Raw genomic sequence first — 16,277 nt, forward strand, 5'->3', positions numbered from 1 at the left:
ATTTCTGTGCAAAATTATGGATATATTCAGCTGTATTTAGTGACTTATGATCATTTACATCTAAAACTATACATTCTAGGCTTGGTTAGCTTTTGATCAATTAAAAAAATTGGTCAATTTGCATTCAATTGAAATGAAATTAAAAACCAGTAAAAGAAACAACTGTGTCATTGATCTCTTTCTTTATTCCTCTTCTCTCTTTCGTAACTCCTGTCTACTCTTTATTCCCTATCCTTTCCTGTCTTCACTGTCGAATGAATCACACTTTTCTAGAAAGTTCTGTCTCCGAAATCTGTAACAAAAATAAAAAAAGTGATTCAGTCTTTTTTCCAAGGGTTGATGAAAGGGTTCAGATGATGATGAAAATGATTATACATAAGTAGAGGTAGAGGTAAATGTAAGATTCAGTTGAAACTGCTTTTTTAAACCCTTTTTTAAATGTTTCTTTTCAATCGTGGTTGTTGGTTAATATGTTGTGAGGCCGGTTGGGTGAGTGTGATAATCATAATAATAATAATAAATATGAAACTATTCAGTTAACTTCATCATTGACCGTTTTGGAAACAAAAGAAAGATAGAAAGAAAGGGAAGAGAAAGAAAAAAGCGTTTAAATTTGTTGTTAAGGTTGGTTATTTTGTTGCTAAGGTTATTATATCCAGTATTAACGCCATCTTTTTTCTCAACAAAAACAAGTTAACGTGATTAAATATGAATTTTACCTTTTTTACTCTCTTATTTTCATGATTTTAACTTGATTGTGTTTTTGAATTTAGTGTATCATAAAGCTAATAATATGTTTCAACCTATGGTTTAGAGGTTCATCCTTTTGGTATCAAAACAAGAATGATAAATTGTTTCCAATGGATTAGCTTTCCACAACAAAGACTATAAACCAGGTTCTGTCGTTAAGCAAAAAAAAGACGTTTTATTTTCTTCTATGTTTACCTAATTAATATAACGTTATTGTCATATTGTCGTTATTGCTATCTTATATATTGCAGTATTATCGCTATTTAGCTTCACGATTCAAATACTGCTAATCAGCTAATTAGAAGTATGAATCTTATTTTAATAGCTTTATTATTGAGATCATTGGAAGCTTCATAATATCCTTATTTTTGTTGTGTTGATGAACACTGCAAACAAAGAGTACAATATTAGCCTTCCTCAGTTGGCTTTAAGAGTGAGGTGAAATGATGATGGTAATATTAATGACAATGTTGACAGTGTTTACCTGATCATCCCAATGATGTTACCCTTTAAAATGAATTATCTTAAAACAGGTAAAGACTCAAGTGAACTTAAACTCAATGAAGCTTTAATGTTAAATTGTTGTTTACCAAACAAATTGATTGAATGGTGCTGTTGTTATGTTATTGTTGATTGACTTTCCACTCATTGCCATGAAAAAAAGCATTTTTGTTCAGCAATAACAACAAGGTTTACGTGCATCTAACAGCATACGATTTAACCTGACTTTCAATCTCAAGATATCATGTTAATATATAACAATCACATAACAACAACAGCACCAAACAAGGAAAGAGATGATGATAAATGAATGGAGATTGAGTGAGCAAGAGAGTGCAAAAATAGTGAAAGTTATATTATTTACTTTCACATGACTTATCATGAGAAACTAGATGAAGGAAAAATAACTCAATGTATAGCAAGAAAAAAAAAGGTTTCAAATCAATGATACAAATCATCTCTTTCTCATCTTCCCTTTCAACCTCTCTTTTATTTACCTTCTTTGCTCTCTTCTAATTTATACATCTTTTTGTTTCACCAATCAATTCAATTAATTAGGTTCTCATTTATCATCTAAATTTGGATTCTTGGCGTTGGAGCAAACAAATACAATCATCACCAATCGACTCAATGTTTTCTGGTTAGACGCAGTTGTACGAGGTTACAGGATTCAATCCAAAGCATAATCAAGATTATTTTGGCGTTTATTAGGTGACGAGCAGATTATTATGGCAAACCTTGAAAATAATTCTGACTCAATTTGATTTCAGACGATTAGTTAAGCCAGCAAATTAAAAGCCAGAGCAAACAAGTAAAGAGCCTTGAAATGTTATGAGATGAGATATGGACAATCAACACCAATAACGTAACAAGAACCATGAATCCTGTCAACAAACATATTGATTTTAGTGTTTCCAGTGTGTAGGAAAAAGAAAGATGACTGAGTTGCCTGATGATTCAAGGATAGTTGAGAGACAAGAAATGAACCACAATTAATAAAGATGTTTATGCGATTGGATAAATTGGATCATGTTGAACCTTTTTCAATTACCTGTTTCTTTCAATGCGGTTTTCCTGTTTCTCTCATTGTTTTGGGATGTCTGGTGATGATCAATTTTATCAATTGATTGCAGATGATGAACATGAATGTTTTGTTTAATTGTAAAACTGGTGCCGTTTTATGCTGTAACACTTGGTATGATTAATCAAATCTTGATCAGGCAGTTACATGAAATAATCAAACATGAATTTTGAACATACAACCCGTGATTTACTCAAAGAGTAAAACCAGTTTAACCAATCTTCAAATGATTATGAATCATCATCAATTCTGATGATTAACATCTTTACATTCTGGCAGCACACACACACACTCACTCACAAGCCTTTAACAACATGCATTAATGATGAATTAAAATGAATACAATAACAAGTTTCATCATCATGAGATTCAACCCGAGAAGATGGAAACTCTAGTCGCATGAAAAAACCTGAAACACCTAACACCTTTAGTGAGAAGAAGATAAGTCCAACTCATCATCATCTCTACCATTATCATCATCAACCTAATGATAAACATGATATCGTTTAGCTGACCTAACCCAAACCGGTTCAAATGCAATATAACCTGTTACCAACTTTCAACTTGCTCACAATTATAATGACCGCATAAACAAATCCTGATTAAATGATGATCATCATTATTTTTCATTTGTAAATCAACAATTAAATTAGCTTGGCCCAATCATTGGTTTCATCATCAAGCGTTGGTAAAGAAGATGTCAGTAATTAAAAAGTAACCATTCACCTAAAGTTAATCTATTTTTAACTTGTACAACGCCATACGCTTTAACACGTCCAAAATGTTGATCATAATGGTTGTTATCATGATCACCATTACCAGAATCATGATGATTGAATAAACAAATAAGCTCATCTCATTGTTTGTCTATTTATTGTGTAATAATAATGATAGTTCATGGGTGGAACAATTGAATTGGCTATTTGAATTGTTTAAAATTAATTGCTATTCCTAGAGACTGTAACCCATTACTGGTTGACTTGTTGCTTTCATTCATTTTGCTTCTTCTTTTTTTTGTGTGTTCCGCTTATCATAACCATTCTTTACGATTCGTATGTCCATTGTGATCCATTACAATGTCCATCCTTAACGAGCTGATTAATTAATGGTCACAAAATTCTGGTTTATCATAACACAAGTCATAAAGCAATTGGTAAGCTTCAACTACATTGTGTTTGGCTGCAAATTGTAACAATTTTTTGGCTTCACCTGCAAAGAGAAGAACCCAAAAAATGAAAAGTTAATACCAATTACAGTTAAACAGTTGTTATGGGTTAACAAGTTAACAGTCGATTCAAGCTGTAAGCTTTGATTATGCTTAAAGCTGATTTAAACTGTTGAACATTTGATTAGGCAAAACAGGTAATAAGACATTGCCAATTTGAACAGGTAAAAAAGGTTAGTTAAGTTGATTGTTTATTATTAAGTCAACTGGTTTGTTAAACTGAACCTTTCAACTTTCCCATTGAGTTATTATTAAACTATTGAATCCTGTAACTTGACAACAATTAGTGAAACGATATTATTTATGGTTATTAATGTTTAATTATCTTATTGTCTAACCTTGAACCAGATTGGATTCAATCCTTTTCTTGCTCTCCACTCAACTCCTTTTTGATTTGTTTGTAATCAATTTATAACCACAATTAAAAGTTAGTTCAACTGATGAGGTTGACTTGTAATAACTTGATTGTTGGATATATAATACTAGCTAAATTGCTAATTGATTGTTGTTAAAAAAGAAAGAGAGGAAAATAGAGACAGAACTCTTTGTTGCTGTTTCCTTAATCAACAGCAAATTAAATATGAATTGACGGGTTCTTCAATTGGGTTGAGGACAAGTTTATTGTAATACCGTTTACACGTAAATTTTCAATCAATTTGAGTGAAAAAATACGACAAAATCCCAATAGGAAACAATCTAAATCAATACATTGTAAACAATCTCATTTAACCTCTTGATTTTAGCCTTTCCATTAATTTCAAAGATTGCTTTTAATGGTTGATTAGTGACTTTAAAGGTTGACTTTTATGAAAATATTTAAAGTTGAATTGAGTTTAAGTGTTAAATGTTATTAGGAAGTGTTGATTGTAATTACCTTTTTGAAGATCCGTTGGATAGCCACTTAAATGTCCAGCAGCTAAATTGTAAGCTGAATGTGGATGTCCTTTTGAGGCTGATTTACGGAACCAGTGAAAAGCTGCTGAATGGTTGTCACCTTTTTTCAACAATTTATGGGCCAATGTATGTTGAGCATGAGAATCGTCCATTTTGGTTGCATAAAAATGAACCAGATTGAAATGAAAATGATCAAAATGATAGTAAACGTAATAAGTAAAGGCAAGGGAAGCAACAACAGCAATAACCTGGGTAAAAGGCAGAGAAGCAAATCAGTTGATGATTAAATTGAGCTTAAATTTAAATTTACTGGTTAATTTGGTGAAAACCATAATTTGGTTTCTTCTTCTTCTTCTCTTTACCTGAATCACAATTGATAACTTTGATTCAGGCTTCTTTTTGCGCGCATAAAACACCTTTACGGGTGATGTTAACCCATTCCGATCCAGATCAAGTAACCCATCTGATGATGAAGCGGATGATCGACGACGACGACGAAGTCCCATAATTGGCCAATTAAATCAAATTAATTTAGATAAATCAATTAGAAACAAATAAAACACTCAAATCTAATCATTTGTTTGTTTACCCAAAACAACCCAAACTCTGGTATCCTTGGTTATCAACTAATCAACTGACCATAACCAGGTTCATCTTTACAACAATTAATTGCTTTATTGATCCAGTCAAGTGTCAATCAATGGTTAACCCAAAATCTGGTTAAGAGTTGAACCAAAAAAAGCAAAACATCAAACCAAAAGCTTGAGTGAAACCTGAAAACCAGACTTAAACCCAAAACCAAACAAAGTACCTGTTTTCACTTTTCTAGATTTTTCAGGTTCAAGTCTAGACTTTTCTGGTTTCTTTATCATTTTTAAAGCTCATTATATTTGGGTTATTTGTTATATGATTAGCTAATTGTTGAATTTGTTTATTTGTTTGCTTTCAATGATTAGCTTATGTTTGATTAGATCTAATAGTCTAATAGTGTAAACACAATTTTTGCTTCTCCCAATTGTTTTCACTTGAATCATTTCCCTGTTATTTTCAATTCTTGTTTTTCCTTGTTCCATGTTTTTTAATTCAATTGATGATAACAATCAATACTATAATAACTGTTGATTGTTACATCAGGCAATTTATATCAAACGATAGTTGAGTTATGACAGCCAATCAAGTGATCAACCTTTTTATTAATATCTCCATAAAACTAATCAATTTGAAAATATTTTTAGCCAAAATCAATTGAATCATTATTCTTGAGATCAATATTGATTAGTTAATTGTAACTGAATTGCCGAGCCAAGAGAAAAATTGTTTAAAATAAAAGCTTTAAGGTTGATGACAATTGATTAAATGATGAAACACTTTCCATTTGTTGGCTATCGAATACAATTAAAACATTAATCGTCCTTCATTGTTATTAATAGTTAATTTATGCTATAATAACCTTACCAACCGAGTGAATAAATTGCAACAAATTGTTAACCAATCAATTATTCAATGATTTTGATGTGACAAATGATCAGTTATTGAAATAGTCTTGTTGATTGCCGTTGTTTTCAAATTGTTACAATTTAATGTAACATGATTATATAAGACTCTTGATTGTTGCTTTTATTTTCATAGTTTCATTTTGATTAGCATGCTTGATCATTTTATGCGATTATTAAAAGTCTATTAAACTGTTTAAATGATTAGCTCTTCACTTTTTACGATCAAAGTGTTTGCTTGATTCTGTTGAGTCTAATTGTGATGATTCCGGTTTTCAGTTTTCCTGTTTTTCATTCATCAGTTTATTGCATAACTTATCATCTACTGTCTTGAGAGGTTCAATTATCTGATTAAATATAATCTTATAAATTAAAGACTCAGACAGACTTGACAGTTTATTATTTGTTTAAATTGCAATTTTCAGCTCAACTAATCATCTTTTCCTTCAAAAACAAATGCGTTTCATTCAATCTAACTAATGTTGAGTCTTTGACCAAACACTTACACCATCTATCGACGAAGATTTACATTAAATGGGTTAATCTGGTTTTGCAAAACTCACTCAATTTTTTAATCTAACCAGATTTTTTTCATTTAATCTTTCATTTGTTTCTGCTGTTTACCCGATTGTTTTTAGATTTTTTTCCTTGACATTTACAGGCAGATTCGTAAGTGAAACCAGGTTGAGATGATAATTTGATGAAAGCAGGAATTTAATCCTCTTTAACTAGATTAAGCGTTCATTTGAAAAGTGAAATTTGATGAAGCCAAGTTTACTCCCAGATCAGAGAAACTTGATATTTTTACGATAAAATTTAGGAATAAAACATCAAATTAAAGGACAAGGAACTCAATTGATGGTGGAATGGACAATGTAATATGCCATGGAGTGGTAGAAGTGACGTTTCATGAGTTGATGACAGTCAACGCTCATGAAACAATGTCTTCTGCCTTACAGACCTTTTCCAACCCAATTGAAGATATGTTTCTTCAACTTGACCGTTTTTTACAAACCCTCAACTGTTGATACACTGTTTCCTAATTTGCTATCGATTCAATCATTGAAGATGTCTGTGTAGCTTATTACAATCACATGATTAGATGTCAAGTAATATTATCGATACTTAAAGGTATCAAGCAACTCTAATAAGAAAGAAGAAGTGCGTTTAAAGCAAACAGTATAACTCTTGCTCTTAGCTTACAAGATGCAATATTTTACTCTCAAAATTTTCCAATGCTAATTGAACTACCATTTTAGGGATTTTAGATTTTATTGGTTGTTCCTTCCATTAGCTTCAAAATTTCAGATTATTTGTGAACTTTTAAATTTGTTTGACGATTCGTCAAGGGAACACCCAAACAAGATCAAGCAAATTTGATTAAAGCCATTGCCCTATCGAAATGAGACAAAATTTTGTTTCACTTGTGTCTATCAAATGTACAAGATAGAGTTTAATTGATCCATCGATGTAGCGTGTTGAGTAATTGATAAACTTGCTTAGTTCATCAATTTACTGGCGTTTAAATCTGTTTCAGGTTAAGTGCTTTCAACTGACAATTTGTAGGCGTTTAGTAACTGAAGGTGATCATAGTGATGACAGGGTGAATTGAAAAAACGTTGTAGGAAAACACTTACTAATGTGTTGATTTTACCTTATAAATGTTTTTCTAGCTGATTGATACTCTTTGAAATCAAAACCTCATCATCATTTCCCATCAAGTTTGTACCATTAAAGTATCCATAATTGAAGTGCTATAAGGAGTTGAATTGAACTGATAATTGTCTTGCATTTTACATTCAACAAAATTTGCTGAACAAAGATTTGCTTCTCTTAAAATTTGAAGAGAAACTGCTTCAAATTAATTTCTAGATGTCAACCTTAATAGTTCACCCTGAAACTCGAAAAGCATTAACTGAAACAAACTTGAACATCAATGAAGATTTTAAAGAGATTTAACTTCTCGTTTCATCGTTATAAATATACAAGGTTGGCAGCTATAAATGAACAGTTGGTCTTGAATTAAGCAAATTAAGTTACTATTTAAACATCGCATGTCCATGAAAATTTGTAATTCAATTCGTTCATTCAACTGTTCTTATCAATGAAACAATCGATGTAACTGGATCCATTCAATTCTCAACGCAATGATAGATTTCAATTAATCTTCTTCATATGATGAAATGAGCTTTTAATTGAGTTTCACTCGATGATTTTGTTCGATTAAAACTGGATCGATTTGCTCGCATGTTCATCGACTTCACTCACCTTTTCTAAATCATAAACTTCTTTTGCATAAATTTTTTTGCCATGCAAAACGGTGAATCTAGGAGTAAGGCTATTAATAGTAATTGATTAGGTTGAAGGTTTAAGATTCAAAATGCTGTAAATCATTAAAGATTTGTTATTTAAGGCAACGTAATACAAAAAAAAAGAATTAATCTACAACAGAAAATCAGCCTGATGGAAAAATCCTTATGAATCTGAATATATGTAACATGCGATTATTAACATCCAAGATTTAACCACAATTTTCCTGTTCTTTTGCATTCAACAGTTTATTGTATAATGTTATCAACTTTAATGTCTTGAGTTTTGAGAGGTTTATCTGTTTTCATATCGTACGATTCAAACTCAGACAGTCTTAACAGGTGATTGTAGTATTTGTTCAAATTGCTATTTACTGATTAACTAGTCATCATCTTTTATTAAACAACATATTTGTTTCTTTGTTTATTGGGACTTTTAAATGTTTCACAAGTTTACGAATCCAAAGGTCACCTTTACGTTAACTTAGATTCACTTTTTAAACTAGTTTTTAGGCTTCTCATGAGTACATTTATTGTACAATGCTTGGTAATATCTCAAGTTAGATTTTTTCATCAGGCTTTTCAATTTTCTGTATACGCTCAGCTGAACATCAATACTTGGATAATGAGATCTTCTTTAGATACCAATCTTTAGATTTTATTATGGGCTATAACATTGTTTTGAAAGCAGTTGATGTTATCTGTTTCACTGGTTTATCCCGGTCGCATCGTGAATTTATTCAAAAACAAGTTCTTTAATTCAATGCTAATAACATCAATTTCAGATCATTCAGGATTCTACAAAAAAAATTATAGTTTTGTGTTACTTTATTTTGTCAGATTTGATACTTGATTTATGAAGGTAAATGGTTATTCGAACAAAAATCATGCGATTTGTTAGAAGAATATTCACTGATTAATGAATAAGCTCAGATATTCTTCGCTATTCAGTCACATAAACTTATAGTTTGTAATAAAACCTAACGATTGATGAAAGATTGATGATTGTAGATGGCACCATTTTGGAAATATTGAGGCTCAAAGTTTCAAGGCCAGTGGACAAAATCAAGAGAACTGTCGATAAATTTAAGAAATGGTTCAACTCATGATGTGTACTAACAATTTTTACTGACAGATAATACTTTTCAGCTCGCTAACTCTTACGGTAACAGAAAGCGGTTGGTTTAACTGAAAATTGAACTGATCTATTTTACAGAAAACAGAAAATTTTATTTCTAAAAATAAGTGCATTTTCTGGTTGATCATCAGAATTACTTCAGGAAACTGAGTTTGATGAAAAAATCTGGTTGCAAATTCGTATTAAAAAACGAATCTAAGTTTCAACTTTAACTTCCATCTTCTAGAAAATTGACAAGTTTTTTAATCCCACTAATGACTCAAATTTTATGCGAATCCACAAAGTCACTACTCTTAACTCGAAAGGTAAAGTTTAACAATACTCCTTTACAGTAAATTCATTTTCAGTTTACACTTTGGCTTTTGCTTTTTTGGTTCGGGCCGTAACCAGATTTTGAGTCTCTAAGAAAATTTAAGTCTTGGTCTTGGTTATTGGTCTCACTTTCGTCGGTCTGTTGCTTGGTTTCACCAAGTTCAATATCATCTTTGGCGATTTCATGCATACTGTGAGCTGACTTGTCCAATATCCAACTGCTCATTGGCACATCTTAAATGATTCCAGCTCTCGAAAGGAGATTTTCGATTCGATTCTCTTGCAATTTTTGTGAAAATCAGCAAAGTGAACAAAACCTTACTGTCTATGCAAAGCCACTAAAAGATCATAAAATAAAGAAATAAATATAAGAGATAAAATCATCAGTTAATTTCATTATTAAATGATTTAATGAGAACATTTGAATTGTGTTTGAAACTTTTTCACAATAAAATCCAATTGTTGCAAAGCGAACTTAAAGTATCCAGAAGCGATTGGCTTTTTTGAAACATTATCCACTTCATCCAATGTCGTCAAGTTTTTAATATTTTTAGAAATGGAACCCAAATGATCAACCATCATGACAGCCATCCGCTCAGTTTGATTGTTAATTTCGTGCTTTACTCCGTCCATGACGTTTAGACTTTCCATAACCATCTTTATATCATCAATGTAACTATCTATCAGAGTAGTTACCAGTGATCTGTGGAAATCGTTTAACTTCTCCTCACTTTCCACTAGTTTTGAAATGGATGCAGGCGATTGGTATTCAACGGTCGTTCTTCGCCTTCCGAAGGAGAAAGTAATGGAATTAACGATATTTTCATAAAAATTGAACGTCTCGTTCTTGGCACAATTTTGCATTCCATCAGATTCATTGGTTAAATTTTGAAGCAACTGCAGCGATTGAAGAATAGAATCGCAATAGATTGTCTCGATCTCGGTTAAATTGGATGTTTCTTTGAATTCGTTTATCGTTTCAATGCGTCGATCAATGAGTTTCATGAAAACTTCTCTTGGAATATCATTTTCGTATAATTTTGTAAAGAATTGAATCTCACGTAAAGTTGCAGTTATTGCCGTTATCATGAGCACTGTATGAGAAGAGCGACAATTAGTTATGTTATTAAATTCAATTTAATCTAAAAAGAAACACTTACATTGGAAAACGATTCCACTTAACGATTTCATTGCATTAATCCAACGAACTTATCGACTATTAGAAGAAAATCACTTTCAATAAAACTTTAACTCATCGAGGAATCAACTTCATCTAATCATCTTAATATCAATCCAAGTATACAAGAGTCTAGAACTTGAAAGACAATTTATTCTGCACATGAGTTGAAAATAACGCTGACTATGAACAAATCTATTTAACAATAATTTATCGACGATATCGAGCGATATTTACTATTGTTTGAAATTTTAAGATATTCTGAAAAACATTTAATTGAAGCTAAATAAATCAATGAAGCAGGAATGCTTTCAATTTTAAAATTTAACTTGCATATGTTCATGATTACAAATATTTTTATTGAATATCATTTGACATGAAACGATTCACTTGTGTGTACAGCGAAGAGTGATTTAATTGAGAAGTTTATTACTTTGTTGAATAAATTGCAGGCAACAGGCATTTAGTGCGAAAACCGGAAACTATTCGAATCTAAATTCGATTTAATTCTGGTCGTTTGATACAAAAACATTTCCACTATGAATTCAAATTGCGTGTTAATAACTTTAATTGCTTCGAGATTCGCCTTTTTGCGATTATATTCATCTAGATCATTATCCAGTTCAGTTGCATTAGAAATTTGCAATTTGAGGGTTTCTAGCTGTTCAATGAAGGAACTCAAATATGGCTTTTGATCCGTTTTATAGTCGACATATAAACCAAAGTCACTTTTATAGTCATCTATCAGCATCAACATCTTTGACTTTGGGTAAACAATTTTCATCTCTGGACTTCTATTCTCTAATGGGTAACAGCCACAAAAATTACTTGGAGACTCATAATCGATCGGACTTGTCGCACGTCGCACAACTGGAGCATAGTCAACTGAAGATGTTCGCTCATTATTGAAAACAGAATAAAAAGAGGCGACAATGTCTTTATAAGTGTAGACCAAATTACTTTTGACCACAATTTGTTCTGATTTAGACGTTGAATTCACCAGAACTTGCATCGAATCCAACGAATCGCGAAGAAAGTCACAGAATATCAACTCTTTTGAAGTCAAATTGTTTCTCTCTTTGAACTCATTGATTTTGTTGGCTCTTCGTTGCAAAATTGCATTGAAAACTTTGGCTGGTATCACAGCACCTTTTACATCATTGAACGTGCTTGATAAGAAGTCGATTTCACGCAATGATGACGTTGAAAATGGTACAATCGTCACTGAATTTGAGAAAAGAAACACAATTATTTAAAGAAATCATTTCAATTTCAATCAGCTTACCTGTTAAGATGATTATAAGAAAATAATTGATCAAAGTCAAATATTTCATTGTCGATTGAATGAGAGTCAAATGAATGTTATTTCACGGTGAAAACTTTTCTCCATAAAACTAACAGAACAATCTATTAATTTATTAATATTTATAGCTCTTCCATTCTACCAAAAAAGTACTCATTGAGTAGGTAACTCATGCTATCAACACATGAAAGATTCTGGTATTTTTTGTTTTTTCTTGCTTTGTCCATTAGAAGATTCAATTTGATTAATCTTCCTCATCTTAATTGAAATTACGTATAATTCATCTTCAAGTCCATCACCGAATCATGGCTTATAATAATGTACTAATTGCTTGAAATACTTCACTTGAAGATTATTCTCATTGAGTTGAACTGTTATGCTACTGATATAATAAAAGTTATAATGAACATGTTATTGTCATTGAGAACTTCAATAGATCTGCTTATAAAATGAATAATAAATTTTACTGTTCTTATATACATTGCAACTAATGTGAGACCAACAACCAAGTTGCAGACTTAAATTTTCTCAGAGACTCGCAATCTGGTCAATGTAACCAAAAAAGCAAAAGCCAAACTGTAAACTGAAAATGGATTTACTGCAAAGAAGTATTGTTATAACTTTGACTTTCAAGTTAAGAGTAGCGACTTTGTGGATTCGTATAAAATTTGAGTTCATTAGTGGGATTAGAAAATGGAGGTTGAAACGTCGATCGTCTTTTGGTACGACTTTGCGACAACTCATTTTCCTGAAGTTACTTTTGATGATCAACCAGAAAATTGAATTTTACTATTACAATATTAAAACTTGCATCTATTGTGATGGTGATATTTAATAGGTTATATTTTTATTGAATTTTATTTGAAATGAAAAAAGTTCTTGGTCATGTATAATACATCCAAACAATACTTTTATGAATTCGCAATTTGCTTAAGGAACATTTTCACAATGAATTCGAATCGCGCCCAAGAAACTTTCATTGTTTCGGGATTCAACTTTTCGCGATCATATTCATCTAGATCATTAATCAAACTAGTCGCATTAGAAATTTGCCACGAGAGAGTTTCTAGCGCATCAATAAAGGAACTCAAATTTTGCTTTCGTTCTCTTGCATAGTCAGCATACAGATTAAAGTCACTTTTATAATCATCTATCAGCATCAACATCTTTAACTTTGGGTAAACAGCTTTTGCAGAAGGTGTCTCTTCCTCAGCTGGATAACAATCACAATATCCCCTCATTAGTTCGTTACCGATCTTACGAGTGTTTATTTGCAAAACGGACTCATAGTCAACAGAAAACGTTCGTTTATTATCGAAAACTGCATGAAAAGAAGCGACAATGTCATGGTAAGATTTAACCAAATTGCTTTTGATGCGAACGAAATCTGACGATGAATTCAATAAAACTTGCATCGATCTCAACGAATGGCGAGCAAAGTCACAGAATACCAACTCTTCTGAAGTCAAATTGTTTCTTTCTTTGAAATGATTGATTTTGTCCACTCGTCGCCTCAAAACTTCAGTGAAAACTTTTGTTGGTAATATGCTATCATCGCGTATTTTCTTGAATAAGGTTGACAAGAAGTCGATTTCACGCAATGATGAGGTTAAACATGGGATAATCGTCACTGGATTTGAGAAAAGAAACACAATTATTCAAAGAAACCATTTCGATTTCAATCAGCTTACCTGTTAATATTATTGTAAGAGAGCAACTGATCAAAGTATATTTCATTGTCGATTGAACGAGAATCAAATTAATATTATTTTACGATGAAAACTTTTCTACATTAAACTGACACAGAATAATCAATTCATTTAATAGCATTTATACTTTTAGAAGATTTCATTAGAAGATGCAATCAGATCAATCTCGCTCATCTTAATTGAAATTACGTAAAATATATCTTCAAATCCATCACCGAATCATTTCTAATAATAATGTACTAATTGCTTAAAATACTTCACTTGAAGATTCATCTCATTGAGTTGAATTCTTGTGCTACTGAACAACGATAAGATTTATAATGAACAATATTGAATAATCGTAAGTAAATTCAAAAGAACAAGTTTATACAATTTTATTCTGATATAACTGATTTACTCCATACAATTTGCAGAAATTCATTTATGCATTTAAAAGAAAAAGAACTAAAAGCAAAAAATTAAAGACTGAGGTAATGCAAATAAATTGCAAGTAAAATCAATGAAAAATAATGTTACTGAACAACACAATAGTTTGAACTACAACCTGTATTAGCAGTTATCTATCAATATTCTGCGGATATTCAGCTTAGATTGTTTGATTCAGAATTCAGTTGATGAATCTCTTCTTAAATACTTTCACAATCAACTCAAATCGCTGCCAAGCAATTCTCATCGTTTCTTGTTTAGCACTTCTCCGTTTGAATCCTTTTAGTTTATCATCCGATTCAGCTGTAGCGACAATTTCACATTCGAGCGTTTCTAAAGCATCAATGAGTAGAGCCGAATTGCGTTTCTCATCCATTCTATAGTCGATTAACAGATTAAAGTCACTTTTATAATCGTTTATAAGCATCTTCATCTTTTCCATTGGATAGTTGGTGAGGTTTGAATATTCATTCATCACTTTATTTAAACTTTCAACTGATTCATACTCTATTGAAGGCACTTTTGTATCGTTGAAGAGGGAATGAAACGATTGGACGATGTCCATGTAAGACTTGATCAGAATATCGTGAGTCAGATGTTCAGTTTCTTGTGATGATTTCAACAAAACTTGCATAAATTCCAATGAATGAATAGCAAAATCACAAAAAACCAACTCTTCTGAAGTCAAATTACGATTTTCTTTGAGTTCATTGATTTTGTCCATTCTTCGATCCAAAACTCCATTCAAGATTTCTGATGGTATTGCATTACTATATCTGTCTTGGAATAAGCTTGATAAAAATTCAATTTCTCGTAATGAAGATGCTGAAGATGGGAAAATTGTCACTGAAAAAAGAGAAACACAATTATTGTAAGAAATCATTTGAATCTCAGACAAACTAACCTGTTAAGATGATGCTCAAGAATGACTTGATTAAAACTTGATAATCCATTTTCAACTAAGCAAAATTTAAATAATTTTTTCGATTCCAACAATATTTGAACTTGAAACTGACAGATTGATTTTAACTCAGCAATTCATTTGTCGGTATTCATGCTATTAAAAAGTGAAAAGCTCATTCGTTTTGCATTAATACAATGTAAGTTGGATAAAGACCTCGAATCTGTGTAATAACTCATGATGATATAACAATACATGAGTTTTGTTATTTTAATAAGCCTAATGATGCTAATTTGTGTTTGTAAGAATCTAAGGTAAGAACGAATAGTAACAACTTTTACGATTATGAATATAATTACGAGAGTTTGAATATAAATCATCAGATTAGGGAAATTTTGAGCTACTTTTGTTAATCAACTAGTAAGAATAGTTGAAGCTCGTTAAATTAACACAACAGTCAAATCACAATGAAAATCTAAAAAAAGGAAGTCCTTTTGTCAAATTGAAAAGATCAATGTAGAATGGCATTCCAGTTAAATGGTCATTAAAAGGTTGCTCAAAGCTATGATTTTTTAATTTTTTTTATATTCATTGACAGTTTCATTATGTCGAGCTATCCAAGAATTCATATAACTGCATCCTTCAACTCTGATTCAACCCTCGATCCTGATAATTATCCTTATTTTTATTCTTTTGATGAACACAGCAAAGAAAGAGTACAATATTAGCCTTCCTCAGTTGGCTTTAAGAGTGAGGTGAAATGATGATGGTAATATTAATGACAATGTTGACAGTGTTTACCTGATCAGCCAATGATGTTACCCTTTAAAATGAATTATCTTAAAACAGGTAAAGACTCAAGTGAACTTAAACTCAATGAAGCTTTAATGTTAAATTGTTGTTTACCAAACAAATTGATTGAATGGTGCTGTTGTTATGTTATTGTTGATTGACTTTCCACTCATTGCCATGAAAAAAAGCATTTTTGTACAGCAATAACAACAAGGTTTACGTGCATCTAACAGCATACGATTTAACCTGACTTTCAATCTCGAGAT

The 16,277-nt window shown here is 31.3% G+C and overlaps 2 protein-coding genes and 1 long non-coding RNA gene across 5 annotated transcripts; 1 reads left to right on the top strand and 2 right to left on the bottom strand.

The window, feature by feature from the left end:
* Window positions 1-662: 662 nt before the first annotated feature.
* On the top strand, window positions 663-3,191 carry LOC107361418 (uncharacterized). The gene is made up of 3 exons (XR_016197902.1): window positions 663-1,283; window positions 1,810-1,962; window positions 2,022-3,191. It is a non-coding gene; the product is annotated as an uncharacterized LOC107361418 (long non-coding RNA).
* Window positions 3,189-5,225, bottom strand: LOC107361417 (uncharacterized). Its single transcript, XM_015928248.3, has 3 exons — window positions 4,814-5,225; window positions 4,432-4,699; window positions 3,189-3,541 (listed from the first exon to the last, which is right to left on the bottom strand). The coding sequence occupies exons 1-3, from the start codon at window positions 4,955-4,957 to the stop codon at window positions 3,435-3,437; spliced, it is 519 nt and encodes a 172-aa protein (XP_015783734.1). The 5' UTR covers window positions 4,958-5,225; the 3' UTR covers window positions 3,189-3,434.
* Window positions 5,226-10,090: 4,865 nt separating this feature from the next.
* Window positions 10,091-15,406, bottom strand: LOC107361018 (uncharacterized). Of its 3 annotated transcripts, XM_015927734.3 has the most exons (5): window positions 15,223-15,406; window positions 13,875-15,164; window positions 12,166-13,813; window positions 10,864-12,104; window positions 10,091-10,797 (listed from the first exon to the last, which is right to left on the bottom strand). In XM_015927734.3, the coding sequence occupies exons 1-2, from the start codon at window positions 15,269-15,271 to the stop codon at window positions 14,500-14,502; spliced, it is 714 nt and encodes a 237-aa protein (XP_015783220.2). In that variant the 5' UTR covers window positions 15,272-15,406; the 3' UTR covers window positions 10,091-10,797; window positions 10,864-12,104; window positions 12,166-13,813; window positions 13,875-14,499. The 3 variants fall into 3 exon arrangements, with proteins under 3 accessions (XP_015783220.2, XP_089126302.1, XP_015783757.2); XM_089270176.1 differs by lacking the exon at window positions 15,223-15,406 and having other exon boundaries at window positions 13,875-14,034; XM_015928271.3 differs by lacking the exons at window positions 13,875-15,164; window positions 15,223-15,406 and having other exon boundaries at window positions 12,166-12,372.
* Between the last annotated feature and the right edge of the window lie 871 nt (window positions 15,407-16,277).

This window comes from Tetranychus urticae, chromosome 1 (assembly GCF_039701765.1).
Source record: "Tetranychus urticae isolate SD_2017Ah chromosome 1, NJAU_TeUrti_SD_1.0, whole genome shotgun sequence".
NCBI classification, from domain to species: Eukaryota; Metazoa; Arthropoda; class Arachnida; order Trombidiformes; family Tetranychidae; genus Tetranychus; species Tetranychus urticae.

Coding starts and splice junctions, on each gene's coding strand:
- LOC107361417 (XM_015928248.3), bottom strand. CDS start 4,957: ATGGGACTTCGTCGTCGTCGTCGATCATCCGCTTCATCATCAGATGGG. Junction 4,700..4,813: donor AGTTATCAATTGTGATTCAG/GTAAAGAGAAGA, acceptor CCTTTTACCCAG/GTTATTGCTGTTGTTGCTTC. Junction 3,542..4,431: donor TCCAACGGATCTTCAAAAAG/GTAATTACAATC, acceptor TTCTCTTTGCAG/GTGAAGCCAAAAAATTGTTA.
- LOC107361018 (XM_015928271.3), bottom strand. CDS start 12,214: ATGAAATATTTGACTTTGATCAATTATTTTCTTATAATCATCTTAACA. Junction 12,105..12,165: donor TCTTATAATCATCTTAACAG/GTAAGCTGATTG, acceptor TCTCAAATTCAG/TGACGATTGTACCATTTTCA.